We start from the raw sequence: 18,222 nt of genomic DNA, 5'->3' as shown, positions 1-18,222 counted from the left end.
ATGTCTAAAAACACTATACATACCTTAATTTAAAAATAACTTTTTATTGCTAAAAAATGCTAACCATCATCTGAGCCTTCAGGGAGTCATAATCTTTTTGCAATAGTAACATCAGAGATCACTGATCACAGATACCATGACAATGGTATCATAATATAATAATAATGAGAAATTTTGAAATATTGTGAGAATTGTTAGTGACATAGAGACACAAAGTGAGCAAGTGCTGTTGGAAAAATGGCACCAGTAAACTCACTTGACACAGGTTTTCCACAAACCTTCAATTTGTAAAAAACGCAATATCTGTGAAACACAATAAAACAAAGTATGCCTGTACCTGAAGAATATACGTTCTTTTTATATGCCCATGGAACATTCACCAAGATGACCATATATTGGGCCATAAAACAAGTCTGAATGTGTTTAAAAGGCTTGAGATTCTATAGAATATAGTCTCTGATTACAACAACCTTTAAATAGAATTCTGCAATGTATATCTGGGATATATATTATACATGTATATCTGGATATGTCAATATATCTCAAAAATCCATAAATATTTGGAAATTAAACGTATTTTAAATAAGCCGCGATCAAAAAGAAAATCATAGGAAATTTAGAAATCATTTTAACTGATTGATAATTAAAGCATAACATATCAATATAGGATGAGCTAATTCAGTGCTTGGAAATTTACATCTTTATATGCTTATATACAAAAGAAAAAGGATTTAAAATCGATGATCTAAGTTTCTGCCTTAACCAAAGAATGAAAAGTAGAGGGAGGGCTTCCCTGGTGGCGCAGTGGTTGAGAGTCCGCCTGCCGATGCAGGGGACGCGGGTTCTTGCCCCGGTCCGGGAGGATCCCACATACTGCGGGGCGGCTGGGCCCGTGAGCCATGGCCGCTGAGCCTGCGCGTCCTGAGCCTGCACCCTGCAATGGGAGAGGCCACAGCAGTGAGAGGCCCGCGTAACACCAAAAAAAAAAAAAAAAAGTAGAGGGAAGGAAATAAGAATGGAAGTCAATAAAATAGAAAATGGATAAAAAGTAGAGAAAGTAAATGAAACTAAAGGTGGTTCTTTGAAAAAATTAATAAAATTGCTATACCATAGCAAGCCCTAATAAGAGAGAAAGAAAACTCAGGTCTTCCCTGGTGGCGCAGTGGTTAAGAATCCTGCAGTCAATATACGGGACATGGCTTCAAGCCCTGGTCCGGGAAGATCCCACATGCCGCGGAGCAACTAAGCCCGTGTGCCACAACTACTGAGACTGCGCTCTAGAGTCCATAAGCCACAGCTACTGAGCCCCCGTGCCACAACTGCTGAAGCCTGCGTGCCTAGAGCCCGTGCTTCGCAGCGGGAGAGGCCGCCACAGTGAGGAGCCTGCACACTGCAACGAAGGAGTGGCCCCTGCTCGCTGCAGCTGGGGAGGGGGGGAGGCCCGCGCGCAGCGGCAGAGACCCGATGCACCCAAAAGTAAATACAGTAATTTATTAATTTAAAAAAGGAGGAAAAAATGGAGAAAGAAAACTCAAATGAACAATATCAGGGATGAAAGGAATATCAAAGTGTGGGTAGAAGTAGATAATATGGTTATCCATTAGAGGAATTAAAATTGTAATTAAATTTTTAAAAATTTTAATTAAAAATCTTCCCATTATTTTTTACCATCTTGATTTTTTTCTTAGAATGGATACTTGAAAGTCAGTACTACTCTTGAGTTAGAGATGTTACTACAAAAATAAGAAAGAAGGCCATTTGTAGATGATAAACCTGGCTCAGTACTTTACTGCCATTTACTCATTGTTTCTTTTACTATAATTTCACTGTTGCCAAATGTTCAAGCCAGTATTCCTCTATTCTGGGATCATAGGCTGTGCATTTATTTTAATCAGAAATTTGCAAATTTATTCCAAGGGTAACTAGATAAATTTTTGTGGATCAATGCTAATTCATCACAGCTAGATATAGAAAACACATGGCGATTTAATACTTGCTGTACAAAGGACATAATTATGTGCAGTCCTCTATTTTCTTCTTGTCATTTATATCATTATACATAGCACAAAATGTTTTCCATTGAATGTATTCACGTAAAAATGTCTATTGAGATAACAGAGTACAGTAAAATGTTGATTATTGGGCATTCAGCCAGATGGAAATTGTGGCCAGAAGTTGAAGGGAGCCTTTATATCTTTGAGAAAACGTGAAGTTCAAAGAAAGTCTTTTGTGGAGAACTGTTACTGGTAGATTAACAAATAGAGGAGACTCCAAATTGAAGTTAATGCTCAATAGAAAATTATAGTAAAATCTACACTTATAGTTGCTCATATGAGACCAAGGGAGGCAAGTTATCAGGAAGGAAAAATGTTTGACACATTAGGAGCAATGTACACATTGTATAATCTGTGCATCAGCATAGTGTATGAGCATCTGAAAAAAGACAGCCCCACTTCATTCCCTGTACACCCATGGTGCTCAGTTTATATCTTTAGTATTCATACTCATCATATTATATTTACAAAATGTGTATATGTTCATGAATATATTAGTATTATGTTACAGAAGCAACATAACTTGTACACCACAGATATTTTTAGAAAGAGAAATAAAAATGGGCCATAATTTAATCTCCATAATGCCACCACTGATTGTGTGATAGTCTGGTATTTTTTCCTACGTATTTTTATCCATGTATTTATACTCCTCCACCTCCGCACACACACAAAAAATTGGTGTGATATTTTTTCCCAGTCACTTTGCTAATGCTTATTAATGTGAGGCCACAGTCCCTACCCTCAGCGAAGCTTACTGTCTGCTGTGGACCCCTATAAACTAGTTTCTCAAAAGAATTACCAATGTGCTGAGACTTGTCAAGGGAAAACACTGGGTGCTATGGAGTGTGCATCAGGGGATATTAGAGACTTGAGGGGATTCTCTCAATGTAGGGTATTTAGGGAAGGCCCTTCTGAAGTGTATCATTTAGGATGCTTTCAGCTTCACGTAATCCTAGCCTCTCTGGGATTCTCTTGCCTTTCTGTCCTTGGTCACAAGAAGCTTCCAGCAGTTCCTAATGACATAGCCTCCCATGATGATGTCCAGAGGTAGAAAAGGGAGAATGTTTCCTCACATGTCTCTTTTAAAAAGTGAAGAACCCTTTTCCAAAAGTTTCCCTAGGAGACTTTGATTCATGTCTCTTGGACCGGAATTATGTTGTATGTGTATTTCTAACCCCGTCATTAGTAAAGAGAGTGGAATTACCGGGAGGCTTAGAGGAATCAGAAGTCAGCTCCTGGGGGGGGTGGGGTCGGGGTAGGGAGTAGCTGCCTGTAGCTCCCTGACACACATTATCATCCATTATTTGAATAAAATCAGAATTCTGTTAGCTAGGAAGAAGGCTGGGGTGCCCCATTAATAAAGCACTAAGTAAGGTATGGTGTAGCCATATAATGAAATCCTCATCAGCTGTTTAAAAAGAGACAGAGGTATATGTATTGATAGGATGTTAAGTTTCAAAATACATTAAATGAAGGAACAAAGGTGCAAAACATTGTATATATGATGCACCTTTTTGTGTAAAAACAGAACAGCTTTCTCACATGCTGGTATTTGCAAAAAATACTTCTAGAAGGTCCAAGAAACTGTTCACAGTATTTTCTCTGAGGGTGGGGAAAGGGTGAGAGATTTATAATTCACTATACTGAATATCTTTTTTTTTTTTACTGTTTGGGTTTTTTCCCCATGGCTGTGTATCTATAATTCATTTTTATATTTGTTGATTAGCAATAACTGTATAGAGAAACAAATTAGAAAAACATAAAATATGTAGATAAAAATGCAAAGATAGTTTCTATTTATATAACGCTTAAAGCTTGTAAAAATACTTATCTAGTTCATTTTAATTTTTACACAGTTTTTATTTTAAAATCTACTTACCACATATGTCCGCACAAAAACCTGTACATAAATACTCATAGCATCATTATTAATTATAGTCAAAAAGTAGAAACAGGGCTTCCCTGGTGGTGCAGTGGTTGAGAGTACGCCTGCCAATGCAGGAGACACGGGTTCGTGCCCCGGTCCGGGAAGATTCCACATGCCGCGGAGTGGCTGGGCCCGTGAGCCATGGCCGCTGAGCCTGCGCGTCCGGAGCCTGTGCTCCGTGATGGGAGAGGCCACAACAGTGAGAGGTCTATGTACCGCAAAAAAAAAAAAAAGTAGGGCTTCCCCGGTGGCGCAGTGGTTGGGAGTCCGCCTGCCGATGCAGGGGACACGGGTTCGTGCCCCGGTCTGGGAGGATCCCACATGCCGCGGAGCGGCTGGGCCCGTGCGCCATGGCCGCTGGGCCTGCGCGTCTGGAGCCTGTGCTCCGCAGCGGGAGAGGCCACAGCAGTGAGAGGCCCGCATACCGCAAAAAAAAAAAAAAAAAAAAAAAAAAGTAGAAACAACCCATAGGTCCATCAACAAATGAATGGATAAACAAACTGGGGTATATACATACAGTGGGATATTATTCAGTTATAGAAAGGAATGAAGTACTGATACGTGCTACAACATGGGTGAACCTCGGACACATTATGCAAAGTAAAAGAAGCCAGTTACAAAAGACCACATATTGTAAGATTCACCTCATGTTAAATGTCTGTAATAGGCAAATCTATAGAGACAGAAAATATATTAGAGGTTGTCTGAGGCTGAGGAAGTTGGGAAATCAGGAGTGACTGCTCAAGGGCATGGGGCTTCTTTTTGAGGTGATGAAAATGTTCCAGAATTGCGAGGGTGGTTGCATACTCTGTGAATATACTAAAAACCATTGAATGGTGCATTTTCAGTGGGTCAGGTACATGGTATATATATTATATCTTTATAAAGCTTTTTAAAAAGTATGACTGCGTTGTGTTTTTTTCCTGCAACCACCAGCATAATTTCCAGGAGCATTACTTCAGGTTCTTTATGAATACCAGAGAATAAATTGATATTTGTCAATACCTTTGTCCTTCTTTGAGAATTTGGTTACTCCTCTGGAAAGTGTTTTTTTCCTCTATTCTTTTATGCATTTATAGACTTAGACATTTTTCAAAAAACCTATCTCAATATTTTTATTTTTGTTTCTTCTTCTTACACCTTTCCTATAAATATGACCCTGTAAACTCTATTTTTATGACCATAGCTTTACTCCTATTTTTAATAAATTAAAAAACAATCATCTCATCAAAGAATTCACACATAGCTTTAAAATGAGATAGTATAAATGGGCTTATAATGAAAAGCAATAGACTCTGGTGCCCCAACCTCTCCCCTCCTATTCCTGCTTCCCAGAAGGAACCCCTGTTTAACTGTTTCTGTTTGTCATGCTGGTCCTTATTCCCATCCTGCTGAATAGCTCACACATCCCTGTCCCAAACTGGCTTCCAGCTATGACAGATGAGTAGTGGATCGCCAACTTATGTGTTTGGCCAGTAGTTTGGCCCCTCATAGGAGTCTAGGTTGAAACTCATTTTTCCTCAGAAACTGAAGACAGTGCTTTATCAACTTTGAGTATGGTATTGGTATTGAAAAGGCTGCTTCTTGTTCCTTTGGAGGTGATCCTTCTCTCACTGTGAAAAATGTGATGATTTATCTTTACCCTGGTGTTTTAAAATTTCACAGTATTATACCTTGTGTGTACAGTGTCATTGTATTGGGCCTTTGATGAGCATTTCAATTTAAAGACTACTGTTTCCCTTCAGCTCTGAAAATTTTTGTGTGAATAATTTCTTTAATAATTTCCTTCCCTCTGTTTGTATTATTGTTTGGCGATTCCAGCTAGTTGGGTGCAGGGTTACCTAGACTGATTCTTATCTTTCTCAGTCAGAATTCCTCATGTGAACCACAGAACACAGAAAATGATTTGAGTGATAGTTTCCTCACATATTCCAAGGATGGTCTTAGTGAGTACCATCCTAGATATATGAGATAAATCAATAGATAACATACATTAAATGTCTTAGGACAGGAGTCAGTAAACATTTTCATAAAGGGCCAGACAGTAAATATTTTAGGTGTCACACAGGCAGGAGACAAAAATTGAGGCTACTGTGTAGGTACTTATATAGCCGTTTAAAAGGTAACCATTTTAAAATGTAAAAAAAATTATTATCTTATGGGCTGTTAAAAAAAAAAAAAAAAAGCAAGCAAGTGCCTAGCTGGCTTTGGTCCATAAGCTGTAACCTCTGTTTTAGGACATTAGGGCTTAATTCTTTCACTGAATCTGTTCAGAAAATCCTCTTTTTTATTTTCTCTCATATTTTCCTTCAGCTTAGCTTTTTGCTCTACATTTTGGGATATTTCTGCAAATTTACCTAAAATTGCTTATATTTGAATTCAACAGTTATTTTTAGTTGCAACATCACTCCTTGCCTCTTTTTATAGTGCCCTATTTTAGCTTTATGGATGCAAGACTTTCCCAAATTTTTCCAAGGATATACCTTACAGTTTTTAAAGGTGTTTCTTAAGTATCTCTTTTCTCTGGGGACAGTTTTTCTGTTTCTACATCTGTGATCTCTGGTAATCATCTATTGCTTCTATATATGAAAAGCCTAAACATTCAACAATTACATGTTACATTTTTAGTTATTTATATTTTATATATTAAAACTGATGGTTGAAGAAGATGCAGTTGCTGCTGTTGAGAGAGCACGTGCTTGGGGAGCAGGTGTGCACAAAAATGCTGAAGGGATCCATGGGATGACAGGCTGAGCTCTAATAGCATTGGCTACAGAGCTCTAAAGCCTCATGATTAAAATGGGGGCAACAGCTCCAAAATCGATAGAGCAAGGAGGATCAGAGAGTGAGACGTGAGATGCTCTGTGGCTTTGTACAGACTGCTCTGGATGTCTATGGGAGGCAAGCCAATCTGAACACTTCCCTGGAGCACTGCAACCTGGAGCTGAGAGAAACCCCTTGCCCTCAGCTGTGGAGTTGTGATGAGCTGTGCGACTGACAGGATCTTGTTGCTCTGGCCGGGTGTCAGGCCTGAGCCACTGATGTGGGAGAGTCAACTTCAGGACATTGGACCACCAGAGACCTCCTGGCTCCACGTAATATCAGTCAACGAGAGCTCTCCCAGAGATCTCCATCTCAACGCTGAGACCCAGCTCCACTCAACAATGAGCAAGCTCCAGTGCTGGACGCCCCATGCCAAACAACGAGCAAGACAGGAGCACAACCCCACACACTAGCGGAGAGGCTGCCTAAAATCATAATAAGGTCACAGACACCCAAAACACACCACTGGATGTGGTCCTGCCCACCAGAAAGACAAGATCCAGCCTCAACCACCAGAACACAGGCACCAGTCCCCTCCACCAGGAAGCCTGCACAACACACTGAACCAAACTTACCCACTGGGGGCAGACATGGAAAACAACGGGAACTATAAACCTGCATCCTGTGAAAAGGAGACCCCAAACACAGTAAGTTAAGCAAAATGAGAAGACAGAGAAACACACAGCAGATGAAGGAGCAAGGTAAAAACCCACCAGACCAAACAAATGAAGAGGAAATAGGCAGTCTACCTGAAAAAGAATTCAGAGTAATAATAGTAAAGATGATCCAAAATCTTGGAAATAGAATGGAGAAAATACAAGAAACTTTTAACAGGGACCTAGAAGAACTAAAGAGCAAAGAAACAATGATGAACAAAACAATAAATGAAATTAAGAATTCTCTAGAAGGAATCAATAGCAGAATAACTGAGGCAAAATAATGGATAAGTGACCTGCAAGATAAAATAGTGGAAGTAACGGCAGCAGAGTAGAATAAAGAAAAAAGAATGAAAAGAATTGAGGACAGTCTCAGAGACCTCTGGGACAATATTAAACGCACCAACATTTGAAGTATGGGGTCCCAGAAGAAGAAGAGAAAAAGAAAGGGACTGAGAAAATATTTGAAGAGATTATAGTTGAAAACTTCCCAACTATGGAAAAGGAAATAGTCAATCAAGTACATGAAGCAAAGAGAGTCCCATACAGGATAAATCCAAGGAGAAACATGCCAAGACACATATTAATCAAACTATTAAAAATTAAATACAAAGAAAAATCATTAAAAGCAGCAAGGGAAAAGCAACAAATAACATACAAGGGAATCCCCATAAGGTTAACAGCTGATCTTTCAGCAGAAACTCTGCAAGCCAGAAGGGACTGGCAGGACATATTTAAAGTGATGAAAGGGAAAAACCTACAACCAAGATTACTCTACCCAGCAAGGGTCTCATTTAGATTTGACAGAGAAATTAAAACCTTTACAGACAAGCAAAAGCTAAGAGAATTCAGCACCACCAAATTAGCTTTACAGCAAATGCTAAAGGAACTTCTCTAGGCAATAAACACAAGAGAAGGAAAAGACCTACAAAAACAAACCCAAAACAATTAAGAAAACAGTAATAACAATGTACATATCAATAATTACCTTAAATGTAAATAGATTAAATGCTCCAACCAAAAAACATAGACTGGCTGAATGGATACAAAAACAAGACCGGTATATATGCTGTCTACAAGAGACCCACTTCAGATTTAGGGACTGAAAAGTGAGACTGAAAGTGAGGGGATGGAAAAAGATATTGCATGCAAATGGAAATCAAAAGAAGGCTGGAGTAGCAATTCTCATATCAGACAAAATAGACTTTGAAATAGACTTTAAAATAAAGACTATTACAAGAGACAAAGAAGAACACTACATAATGATCAAGGGATCAATCCAAGAAGAAGATACAACAATTGTAAATATTTATGCACCCAACAAAGGAGCACCTCAATACATAAGGCAAATGCTAACAACCATAAAAGGGGAAATTGACAGTAACATAATCATAGTATGGGACTTTAACACCCCACTTTCACCAATGTACAGATGATCCAAAATGAAAATAAGGGAACACAAGCTTTAAATGATACATTAAACAAGATGGACTTAATTGATACTTGTAGGACATTACATCCAAAAACAACAGAGTACACTTTCATCTAAAGTGCTCATGGAACATTCTCCATGATAGATCATATCTTGGGTCACAAATCAAGCCTTGGTAAATTTGAGAAATTTGAAATTGGATCAAGTTTCTTTTCCAACCACAATGCTATAAGACTAGATATCAATTACAGGAAAAAAAACTGTAGAAAATACAAACACATTGGGGGCTAAACAATACACTACTAAATAACCAAGAGATCACTGAAGAAATCGCAGAGGAAATCAAAAAATACCTAGAAACAAATGACAGTGAAAACACAATGACCCAAAACCTATGGGGTGCAGCAAAGGCAGTTCTAAGAGGGAAGATTATAGCAATACAATACAACCTCAAGAAACAAGAAAAATCTCAAATAAACAACCTCAACTTACAACTAAAGCAATTAGACAAAGAAGAACCAAAATACCCCAAAGTTAGCAGAAGAAGAGAAATCATAAAGATCAGATCAGAAATAAATGAAAAAGAAATGAAGGAAATGATAGCAAAGATCTATAAAACTAAAAGTTGGTTCTTTGAGAAGATAAACGAAATTGATAAACCATTAGCTAGACTCATCAAGAAAAAAAGGGAAAAGACTCAAATCAATAGAGTTAGAAATGAAAAGGGAGAAGTAACAACTGACACTGCAGAAATACAACGGATCATGAGAGACTACTACAAGCAATTGTATGCCAATAAAATGAACAACCTGGAAGAAATGGATAAATTCTTAGAAAAGCACAACCTTCTGAGACTGAACCAGGAAGAAATAGAAAATATACACAGACCAATCACAAGCACTGAAATTGAAACTGTGATTTAAAATCTTCCAACAAACAAAAGCCCAAAACCAGATGGCTTCCCAGGCGAATTCTATCAAACATTTAGAGAAGAGCTAACACCCATCCTACTCAAACTCTTCCAAAATATAGCAGAGGGAGGAACACTCGCAAACTCGTTCTACAAGACCACCATGACCCTGATACCAAAACCAGACAAAGATGTCACAAAAAAACTACAGGCCAATATCACTGATGAACATAGATGCAAAAATCCTCAACAAAATAGTAGCAAACAGAATTCAACAGCACATTAAAGGATCATACACCATGATCAAGTGGGGTTTACCCCAGGAATGCAAGGATTCTTCAATGTATGCAAATCAATCACTGTGATACATCATATTAACAAGCTGAAGGATAAAAACCATATTATCATCTCAATAGATGCAGAAAAAGCTTTCAACAAAATTCAACACCATTTATGTTTAAAAAAAAACCCAGCAGAAAGTGGACATAGAGGGAACTTACCTCAACATAATAAAGGCCATATTTGACAAGCCCACAGCCAACATCGTTCTCAATGGTGAAAAACTGAATCCATTTCCATTAAGATCAGGAAAAAGACAAGGATGCCCACTCTCACCACTATTACTCAACATAGTTCTGGAAGTTTTAGCCACAGCAATCAGAGAAGAAAAAGCAAAATAAATGGAATCCAAATCAGAAAAGAAGTAAAACTGTCACTGTTTGCAGATGACATGATACTATACATAGAGAATCCTAAAGATGCCACCAGAAAACTACTAGAGCTAATCAATGAATTTGGTAAAGTAGCAGGATACAAAATTAATGCACAGAAATTTCTTGCATTCCTGTACACTAACAATGAAAAATCTGAAAGTGAAATTAAGAAAACACTGTCATTTACCATTGCAACAAAAAGAATAAAATAGCTAGGAATAAACCTACCTAAGGAGACAAAAGACCTGTATGTAGAAAACTATAAGACACAGATGAAATAAATTAAAGGTGATACAAACAGATGGAGAGATATACCATGTTCTTGTATTGGAAAAATCAACATTGTGAAAATGGCTCTACTACCCAAAGCAATGTACAGATTCAGTGCAATCCCTATCAAGCTACCAATGGCATTTTTCACAGAACTGGAACAAAAAAATTCACAATTTGTATGGAAACACAAAAGACCCCGAATAGCTAAAGCAGTCTTGAGACAGAAAAACAGAGCTGGAGGAATCAAGCTCCCTGACTTCAGACTATACTACAAAGCTACAGTAATCAAGACAGTATGGTATTGGCACAAAAACAGAAATATCGATCAATGGAACAGGACAGAAAGCCCAAAGGTAAACCCACAGACATATGGTCACCTTATCTTTGATAAAGAAGGCAAGAATATACAGTGGAGAAAAGACAGTCTCTTCAATAAGTGGTGCTGGGAAAACTGGACAGCTATGTGTAAAAGAATGAAATTAGAATACTCCCTAACACTGTATACAAAAGTAAACTCAAAATGGATTAAAGACCTAAATGCAATGCCAGACAGGATAAAACTCTTAGAGGAAAACATAGGCAGAACACTCTGTACATAAATCACAGCAAGATCCTTTCTGACCCACCTCCTAGAGAAATGGAAATAAAAACAAAAATAAACAGATGGGACCTAATGAAACTTAAAAGCTTTTGCACAGCAAAGGTAGCCATAAACAAGATGAAAAGACAACCCTCAGAATGGGAGAAAATATTTGCAAACGAAGCAACTGACAAAGGATTAACCTCCAAAATATACAAGCATCTCATGCAGCTCAATATCAAAAAAACAAACAACCCAATCCAAAAATGGGCAGAAGACCTAAATAGACATTTCTCCAAAGAAGATATACAGATTGCCAACAAATACATGAAAGGATGCCCAACATCACTAATCATTAGAGAAATGCAAATCAAAACTACAATGAGGTATCACCTCACACCATTCAGAATGGCCATCATCAAAAAATGTACAAACAATACATGCTGGAGAGGGTGTGGAGAAAAGGGAACACTCTTGCACTGTTGGTAGGAATGTAAATTGATACAGCCACTAGGGAGAGCAGTATGGAGGTTCCTTAAAAAACTAAAAATAGAACTACCATATGACCCAGTAATCTCACTACTGGGCATATACCCTGAGAAAACCATAATTCAAAAAGAATCATGTACCACTATGTTCACTGCAGCACTGTTTACAATAGCCAGGACATGGAAGCAACCTAAGTGTCCATCAACAGATGAATGGATAAAGAAGATGTGGCACATATATACAATGGAATATTACTCAGCCATAAAATGAAATTGAGTTATTTGTAGTGAGGTGGATGGACCTAGAGTCTGTCAAACATAGTGAAGTCAGAAAGAGAAAAATACTGTATGCTAACACATATATATGGAATCTAAAAAAAGAAAAAAATGGTTCTGAAGAACCTAGGGGCAGGACAGGAATAAAGATGCAGACGTAGAGAATGGACTTGAGGACATGGGGAGGGGAAGGGTAAGCTGGGACAAAGTGAGAGAGTGGCATGGACATATATACACTACCAACTGTTAAATAGATAGCTAGTGGGAAGCAGCCACATAGGTTAGGGAGATCAGCTCGGTGCTTTGTGACCACCTAGAGGGGTGGGATAGGGAGGGTGGGAGGGAGATGCAGAGGGAGGGGATATACGGATACATGTGTACGTATAGCTGACTCACTTTGTTATAAAGCAGAAACTAACACACCATTGTAAAGCAATTATACTCCAATAAAGATGTTAAAAAAAAAACAACAGCTGATGGTTGCATTATTGTTGAACCTCTACCTGAAATCAGACACAAAGAGAAACTCTTTAATAATGTGTGTGTGTCAGTGTGTGCATGTGTTTACTAGAGGTTTAGGTGCTATAGGAATATTCTCTCATTTGGGCCATTGACCTCTTTGCTTCAACATTCTGTTCTTTTAATAGTTTTCAGTTTCTTCAGAAGCCTGCTTTCATCCCCACTTCATCTCCCTCCTAGGGAGGTATGGAAATTGCTTGCCTGCTGGTGGCCCTTGCACGTGCATATGATCTTTGCTGTGATGCTTTAATACCTTTTACAAACTCCTTTGCTATTATGAAAACAGGATCTCAGGAGGGAGAGGGTTAATATTTGTGTTCAGGCTGCCATTTTGAATTAGAATTCTCACCACATGTTTTAAATTGTATTCTTGCACTTAGGGTGTGCCTTTGATATAACCCCCCTCAAAAAACAAGTAACCAAGTCTTTTATGGTGTTTTTATAATTCAGTAGAGAGCTATTACATATTATTAACTTCATAAATGGAAGAATGTAGTCAGTTTTTTTTTTGTTTTTTGTTTTTTTTTTTTGCGGTACGTGGGCCTCTCACTGTTGTGGCCACTCCCGTTGCGGAGCACAGGCTCCGGACGCGCAGGCTCAGCAGCCATGGCTCACGGGCCCAGCCGCTCCGCGGCATGTGGGATCCTCCCGGACCGGGGCACGAACCCGCGTCCCCTGCATCGGCAGGCGGACTCTCAACCACTGCGCCACCAGGGAAGCCCTAGTCAGTTTTTTAATAACTGGAAACGGAGGAGGGGGAGTGACGGGAGGTAAGACTTCAGGGCGGAGTTGACGTTTGAGCTGAGGCTTGAACAAGGGGTAGATTTTGGACGTGTCGAGCTGAGAAGGTGTTGCGCATGGAGAGACCTTAGCATGTAGTACAGATCAGAAAGCACAGTAAGCAGTGATTAGACTGTTTCTAGTGTGATTAGAGCATAGGGTGTATGTGTATTTGTGTTGGCAGGCGACAGTTACAGGACACAAGGCTGGAAAGGCAGATTGGACTCAGATCAGGAAGCATCATTCCATGCTCAGGCATTTGAATATTATTCTTTAGGCCACTGGGAACAGCTTTTGAGAAGGGCAGTAAAGATGGCCTAAGCTATCTTTTAGGTAGGTCACTCCAGTTGTAATAGAAAAGGTAGATTTAAAAGGTAAGATAGTTGAGTTAGAGCATCCTGTTAGGAAGCTATTAATTATAGTCTGAACCAGGACAGCAGAGGCCTATTCAAGTCACATATATCTATTTTCTTAGCAATATTCATTGAACATCTACATTGTCTGCCAGGTATTTTGTTAGACATTGAGACTTTTTATTTTTTCCCTCAAAATATTTTTCATGTTCTTGTCTCCCTCCCTAGTCTCACTGGGACAATCACAGGCAAAGCTCTCATCACTTCATACCTGAGTTACTAGAGCCACAGTCTCTGTGGACTCCGGGGTCTCTCTCTAGTCCAATTTATTTTATGTATCACTGACAAAATAATATTTACATATGATCTACATCGTATCAGTTTTTCATTTAAAAGCTTAATTTTCTTCCATACCAATCAAGTCTTAATTCCTTTTCTGGATATCAGTGCCCTCAGTCTGGCTCTACACTGACTAACCAAATTTTTCTTACCACTTTCTAACACAAAAATGTTCTTATCAGTTGATCTCCTTACAGCATGCTCATTCTGCCCCCATGCCTTTCCTCCTGCGATCTCCTTGCTGTGAATATTATCTATATTTTCTTATTCAAATTCTTCCCATCTTTCAAGTCTTAGCTCAAGCGTCATCTCCTCCCCAAAATTTCCTCTATATCCTCCTAGAAGAGATTATTGTCTTAACACTGTTTCTTCTATCCCCGTGGCATATATAGCCCTTAATTGGGGCTTCTGTCCTCATAGTTGCCCCATGGTTATAATATGACTGTAGGGGTGCCAGCTGTCCTAACCAAGTTCCACACAGGAAAAAGAAGTACAAAGGGCAAAAGCGACATCTCTCCCAGCTGAGTCAGCCCCATTTAAAGAGCTCTCCCAGGAACTTCCCTGGTGGCGCAGTGGTTAAGAATCTGCCTGCCAGTGCAGGGGACACGGGTTTGAGCCGTGGTCCGGGAAGATCCCACATGCCGCACAACAGCGAAGCCTGTGCACCACAATGTCTGAACCTGTGCTCTAGAGCCCGCGAGCCACAACTACTGAGACCATGTGCCACAACTACTGAAGCCCACGCACCTAGAGCCCATGCTCTGCAACAAGAGAAGTCACCGCAATGAGAAGCCCGCGCACCGCAACGAAGGGTAGCCCCTGCTCGCTGCAACTAGAGAAAGCCTGCGTGCAGCAATAAAGCCATAACGCAGGCAATAATAAACAAACAAACAAATATTTTTTTAAAAAAGAAAAGCATACTCAATCTTTAAATAAAGAAATAAAGAGCTTTTCCAGAAGTCCCACCCAGTGACCACTGGTAGGTTGGCCTTTTTGGTCGCCCCCGGGTGCAAGGGAACTTTCTTTTTTTTTTTTTTTTTTCGGTGCGCGGGCCTCTCACTGTTGTGGCCTCTCCCGTTGCGGAGCACAGGCTCCGGACGCGCAGGCTCAGCGGCCATGGCGCACGGGCCCAGCCGCTCTGCGGCATGTGGGATCCTCCCGGACCGGGGCACGAACCCATGTCCCCTGCATCGGCAGGCGGACTCTCAACCACTGCGCCACCAGGGAAGCCCAAGGGAACTTTTTTTAGAGAGTCTCAGTGTTGAACAAGTCCAGAGGGCACTGTTCATATAGAAAACAATACATAAAATAGAATGGAGTGTTCCATATTTTGATCTCGGTGATGATGACACAGCAAACATGTATGAAAAGTCATCAAGCTGTATATTTAAGGTTAGTAAACTTTATACTTTACTGAATTTGTGTTATACTTCAATTAAAAAAAAATTAATGCCCCTATCCCCAAGAGTTGTGCAGTGTGGTGACCCTGGGCACTTGTTGCAGGTAAAATTAGGATTATGTTCTCAAAAGAGCATAAGGGAGAGTGGACATTGGGTTAGGTATCTCTATATCTTTGTCACACATATAGGACTTTTTTCTGAAGGCTGTCGATACTTTTGACATGTAAACCAAAGTTTTAAAATATCTCAGTGTTTAATGTAATATATTTATCATAGAGAAAATATCAACTTAAATGTGAGAATGTTTCATACATCATCTTAACCTCTGGTATAACAAATTATTAAAGATTTTCTTTGTGTTTGATATTTAGTAGATATTAACTTGATATTGAAACATTTCAGCAAAGATAAAAGCATTAGCTTTGAAAAATAAATTACTGCATGTTAATTTTACTCGTGCTATAAGATATAAACAGTAAGTGAAAACTCAGTGTATACTTTTTGACTGCTTATGTACTTTATATAGTATAAACAAGATTGGTTTTATCAAGTCAGTACTAAAAGGATTCAGAACACTAGTCTCCATAAAATCAGCATCCACTTTGGGTATTTCTAACCTGATAAATAAAAAGTGAGTACATAAAATTGATAATAAGTTAAAATCTAATCTGTATTTTTAAGTGCTTGTAAATATGTAATTTTTTGAAATTTTATCTCACTTTCAGGAATTTCTTGGAGGTCTAGTGGTTAGGACTCCAGGCTCTCACTGTGGAGGGTGTGGGTTCTATCCCTGGTCGGGGAACTAAAATCCCATAAACTGTGTGGCCAAAAAAAAAAAGAAATTTTATCTTACTTTCTTTTATTCTATTTTAGAAAAAACGGAAAAATAAGCAACCAAATCCACTTTGTCATTATGGAAAAATTGCTAGAAAATGGGTGACTTGTGACTGGTCTGAGCTTTGTATATATTAAGTATCTTGTGTAATTTAAAATATATTGTAAGTAACAGGAATTAGGAAATGGTAACATTTTCAAACATTTATTTCTCAGTGTTTGTGGGTTGATGTTCACTTTTTTAAAATTAAAAGTATAGTTGATTTACAATGTTGTGTTAGTTTTTGGTATACAGCAAAGTATACACACACACACACACACACACACATAATTTTTCAGATTCTTTTCCATTATAGGTTATTACAAGATATTGAATATAGTTCCGATGTTCACTTGTTTTTAAAGAAAGGTTGTTTTTTTCTTACTTAGGTTCACCCTCAGCAGCACCGGCTTCTTTTTGAAGTGTTTGATGAAAATCGATTGGTGAGTTCTATTGTACGAGTGTAAAATGTGAAGCAAGGGTATATTTCAGTAGAGCAGCAAGGAAAAGTGGGCTGGGGATCTGTGAGGTGAGGGATGCTTTGGGGTTGGTTATGGAGACTCTGGGCAAAATGGTGGACAGATAGAATTTTTTTTTTCCCTCTTTCCTGGTGCTACTCTCTACCCTTCTATTCTCCCAGGCACCTCTTGTGATTGTCAGTTCTCAGCAGATTCACGGTCTTCCTCAAGGCCTGACATGGCAGGAGATGCAGGAAAGTCAGCCTCTTTGTCTGGCCTTCCCTCACACTCATCCTTGTACCCTGGTCGGTAGTCCCAGGCTCAGGAGCCTTCCCCTCCTCACTCCAGTGGATTTCTTGGGGTTACCTGTATCCAGTTATGACATCCCATACTTTCCCTTATCCCCACTATTCTACAAAGGAAAGCTATCCTCTCTACACCGATGAAGTAAAGTCCTCTGAAGGATTGCCAGTCCTTAGAGGGACAAAAAGCAAATATAACCTGATTTTATTTTTATAAAAGGATAGTTCTGATTCCTGATTTCCTAAAGACTGTCTTGAAATCCTATTCTTTTCCTAATTTGTCTCTTTGGAACTTTATTTCAAACCTTCTTTTTAGCATCTTATGTTTACATTTTACACTGGTAAGATTTGAATATGAAGGTGTAAGAACAGTGTTATATATTCAAAGCTTATCAGTTACCAAACAGAAGCACCAAAAAAGAAATTAAACAGTTTTATTCATTTTGTAGCTAACATGGAAACTGGATTTTTTAAAGAATCTATTTTTAGTGTTGGACTATACAACACTTTGTTTTTTTCTGTCAAGAAGTGATAACTATACTAGTAACTGAAGATATTGCAGCTGAAGTCATTAGTATCATAACAGGCAAAGGTACTTTTCTGCAGCCAAGGGAGACTTCAGCACTAACTGGCAATGTAATTTTGTAAGGCTGAATGACAGATGTTGATGATTTGCTTATCAGATTTGGTTAGTCACAGAGCTTTTTGTTTTCTGTTTGTATTTTTGCCTTTTTTTTTTCTTTTAATAGAATAGGGAATGTCTTCTGTTTTTTTCCCTCTGTTGCTACAGATCTGTTTTCCTTCTAGATAGGACCAGGTGAAATTTAGTATTGGTGTTTTTTTAATCATGAAATAGACATACAAAAAATATGTTTAATATAAATCCTTATTTTAAATAATAAGATGAATATCTGTACACTTCTTACTCAACTTAAGAACTAGAATATTACCAAAATTTTCAAAACCCCTCATACTCCTCCCCAATAGCATCTCCTTTTCTTCCCCTGCAAGTAGTAGCCACTGTCCTGAATATTGTGTTTATCTTTCTTATTTAAAAATTTT

The 18,222-nt window shown here is 38.7% G+C and overlaps 1 protein-coding gene across 1 annotated transcript in view; it reads left to right on the top strand.

Moving 5' to 3' along the window:
- NEDD4 (NEDD4 E3 ubiquitin protein ligase) overlaps positions 1-18,222 on the top strand; it is a gene marked incomplete at both ends in the record, with an annotated part of 157,151 nt that overhangs the window by 29,667 nt on the left and 109,262 nt on the right. Inside the window, one exon of the mRNA XM_082846364.1 lies at positions 16,790-16,843. Coding sequence (XP_082702490.1) covers positions 16,790-16,843 — 54 coding nt within the window. The remainder of the gene's footprint in view (positions 1-16,789; positions 16,844-18,222) is intronic.

Source organism: Leucopleurus acutus (assembly GCF_964270905.1).
Source record: "Leucopleurus acutus genome assembly, chromosome: 1".
NCBI lineage: Eukaryota > Metazoa > Chordata > Mammalia > Artiodactyla > Delphinidae > Leucopleurus > Leucopleurus acutus.
This window is presented reverse-complemented; position numbering and strand designations above follow the sequence as displayed.